Source organism: Poecilia reticulata, linkage group LG3 (genome assembly GCF_000633615.1).
Source record: "Poecilia reticulata strain Guanapo linkage group LG3, Guppy_female_1.0+MT, whole genome shotgun sequence".
Lineage (NCBI taxonomy): Eukaryota > Metazoa > Chordata > Actinopteri > Cyprinodontiformes > Poeciliidae > Poecilia > Poecilia reticulata.
In genome coordinates this window covers 13,960,970-13,963,468 of record NC_024333.1, presented here as the reverse complement: position 1 = coordinate 13,963,468, position 2,499 = coordinate 13,960,970, and the positions used below count along the sequence as shown (strand labels likewise).

At 36.2% G+C, this 2,499-nt stretch overlaps 2 protein-coding genes across 8 annotated transcripts in view; both read left to right on the top strand.

Moving 5' to 3' along the window:
* mtfmt (mitochondrial methionyl-tRNA formyltransferase) overlaps positions 1-1,201 on the top strand; it is a 21,312-nt gene extending 20,111 nt beyond the window's left edge. The window contains exon 9 of the mRNA XM_017304112.1: positions 208-1,201. Within this exon, the coding sequence (XP_017159601.1) occupies positions 208-396 (189 nt within the window). The 3' untranslated portion in view covers positions 397-1,201. The remainder of the gene's footprint in view (positions 1-207) is intronic.
* celf1 (cugbp, Elav-like family member 1) overlaps positions 1,026-2,499 on the top strand; it is a 147,644-nt gene continuing 146,170 nt past the window's right edge. For 6 of the 7 annotated variants that reach the window (XM_008405056.2, XM_008405055.2, XM_008405051.2 and 3 more), the window contains exon 1: positions 1,026-1,106. In XM_008405056.2, the coding sequence (XP_008403278.1) occupies positions 1,036-1,106 (71 nt within the window). In that variant the 5' untranslated portion in view covers positions 1,026-1,035. The remainder of the gene's footprint in view (positions 1,107-2,499) is intronic. The other variant, XM_017304111.1, reaches the window with a different exon arrangement.

The window sequence follows — 2,499 nt, the reverse complement described above, 5'->3', positions numbered from 1 at the left end:
ATATATATATATATATATGTGTGTATGTATATAAAATAAAACATGAATTTGATGACTCAATGTGTTGTGATGTAGATATATTTTAGTTTGTTGTTCATTTTCTACCTATTAGAGAGATGCCTTTTTTTCTTTTATATAGCTCAAAATAAAGTAATGGATAAAATTATAGCTGTTTATAATTCAGCATATATTTGTTTTATTTTTCAGGATGGTTGGGTGGCCTTTAGGACAGTTCTTCTGAGCAAACGACTGACAGCAGCTGACTTCCATAATGGTTACTTGAATCAGACGGTCAAAACGAACTCTTCCAGTAAACCTGCTGAAGGACAGTTTGTCAGTAGAAAAGGAAGAACAGAAGAGCTTCAAACAAATACTTGGAGAGGTCAAAAAAACTAATAAAGGAAGCAGTGACTTTGGAGGGGAGTGCTATCTCCACCTGGTTTACACAGCACTTTGATATCGGCCCAAAAAAAATTATTCTGTGATTTAATATTTTTCTAAAATGTGATTGTGAAATGTATTCTGAATAGATAATATACAAGGATGCTCACACCTATTCAGGAATTGGTTGCTGACTAAAAAGCAACATTGCTTCCCTTTTCATTCCATTTGCCCAGTCAGCCTTATCACCATCAGTTTGACTCAGTACTTTTCTCTGAGGCCAGCAGATTTAGCTGCTCTGTCACACAAAGAATATGAACCATCAGCACTTTAGTTGTGGTGGGCACATGGCCCATTACTCTGTCTCGCCCTTGCTGTTCCAGTGTCTCTCAGTTTTCATGGGGTTTTATCCACACAGCTGTCATTTTTGGTATTTCGAACATCTGATTAGATGGATTTTTTAAGTGGATCTTTTTGATACAAGCATTGATTTATTTATTTGCCAAAATCACTTTAGCACCCCATCAAACTTCGAGCCACTGAACTAAAGCCTGGTAACCAGAGGCATACAAGCAGGGATAAATAATTTACCAATCATCCCTGGAACTCTGCAGCTGCCTTGTGTAAAAAAGGAAGACAAACGATTTTACAGTTATGACCTCTTTTAAATTGGATTTTCTCCCAGAGATGTTGGTTGATCATCACTCTTTGGACAATAGTCCTGTGTAAGTACTCTATGTATGTCTTAAAATTAGGATGAGGTGATTGTTTGTGTTATGTAATTAATGGATTATTTTTAAAAATAAATTGTCAAAAATAATGCCTTCAGTTTGGTGTTTAGTTTAAACAACAAGAAATGTGTGTGCAAGTTTATGCTCTGCTTCTGAAAGTACTAATATAATGGTTAGCTGTAGTTATCTGGTTGCCTCTGTTTTAGCTAATTTTCCACTGACATTTTGTCTCTCCTTTAATTTTTCACAACTGTAAACTGAGTAATGTAGACAAGCTTTACTTTTTCATCTCTTTCTTCAAAGATCCATTTTCCCAATATGTTCTTTATCCTCCTAATCCTCATGATGTTCTCGTGTGCATTTATTGAACAATACATTTGGAAGTTTGATTTACCGCATGCAGTGTGTGGTCGGTATGACTAGAAAAGCAGTATACAAACTCAAACATACATACAATTGTGTATATATAGCCAGCTGGTGTTGTACAACTCGTGTCCCTGAGGGAGCAAGGCTGGCTGAAACTCCCACAGACAACAGTGGTGATACGAAAAAGACAAACTCATCTCCTTACCCCTCCTTTCATTTTCTGAGGCTGTCTGTCTGTCAGAGCAGTGCAGAGACGCCAGGTTGCACACGTTCCTGATGAGGTTTGTATTTCCTGTCAAAACAACCACATATTGATGAGAAAAGTTATTCCAATGATTGACAAGACAGGTTTTAAAAATATTTGAAATTCTTATCTATGAATGATGAAAGATTATGCTTTCTGGTTACTTCAAATTATGTAAAAAATTTTTAACTTGGTAACACTTTATTTGACAGGGTGTGAATAAGACTGATATGACACTGTCATAAACATGGAGTCTTTATGAATGTCTGACTGTTGTCATGAAGCGTCATTCGGTAAATAATGACACTTTTAATACGAAGTTGCTCTAAAAGTTGCACTGAAAGTCCATTAAAAATGCCAGCTTTGCATTATTTTGTAAATAATGACATTGTAATGCAAAGTTGACATCAGGGGATTCCAGGTAGATTTCAGCACAGAGATGCGGCTCACTGTTCATGCAGGGCCGGCCCAAGATAATAAGGGGCCTTAGACAGCATCATGATTTAGCCCCCGCCAACCACCTCCTACTAAGAACATCAGCATCACTAACAGTAGATGACTTCATCTACTAAATGTAGATGAAGTCTGTGACAATTGGCTGAGTTTAAAATCAATCACTGATTATTGGTTATTATTTGCTGTAATGTATTTGTGAACAAACCCAGCTCAAACACAGAGATTACACCATATTGTAGCTATGGTAACACAATAATCAAACTATCCCGATGATTCTTTGCACTTTTACAAAGTAAACTTCCTAATTAAATCTTAAATGTA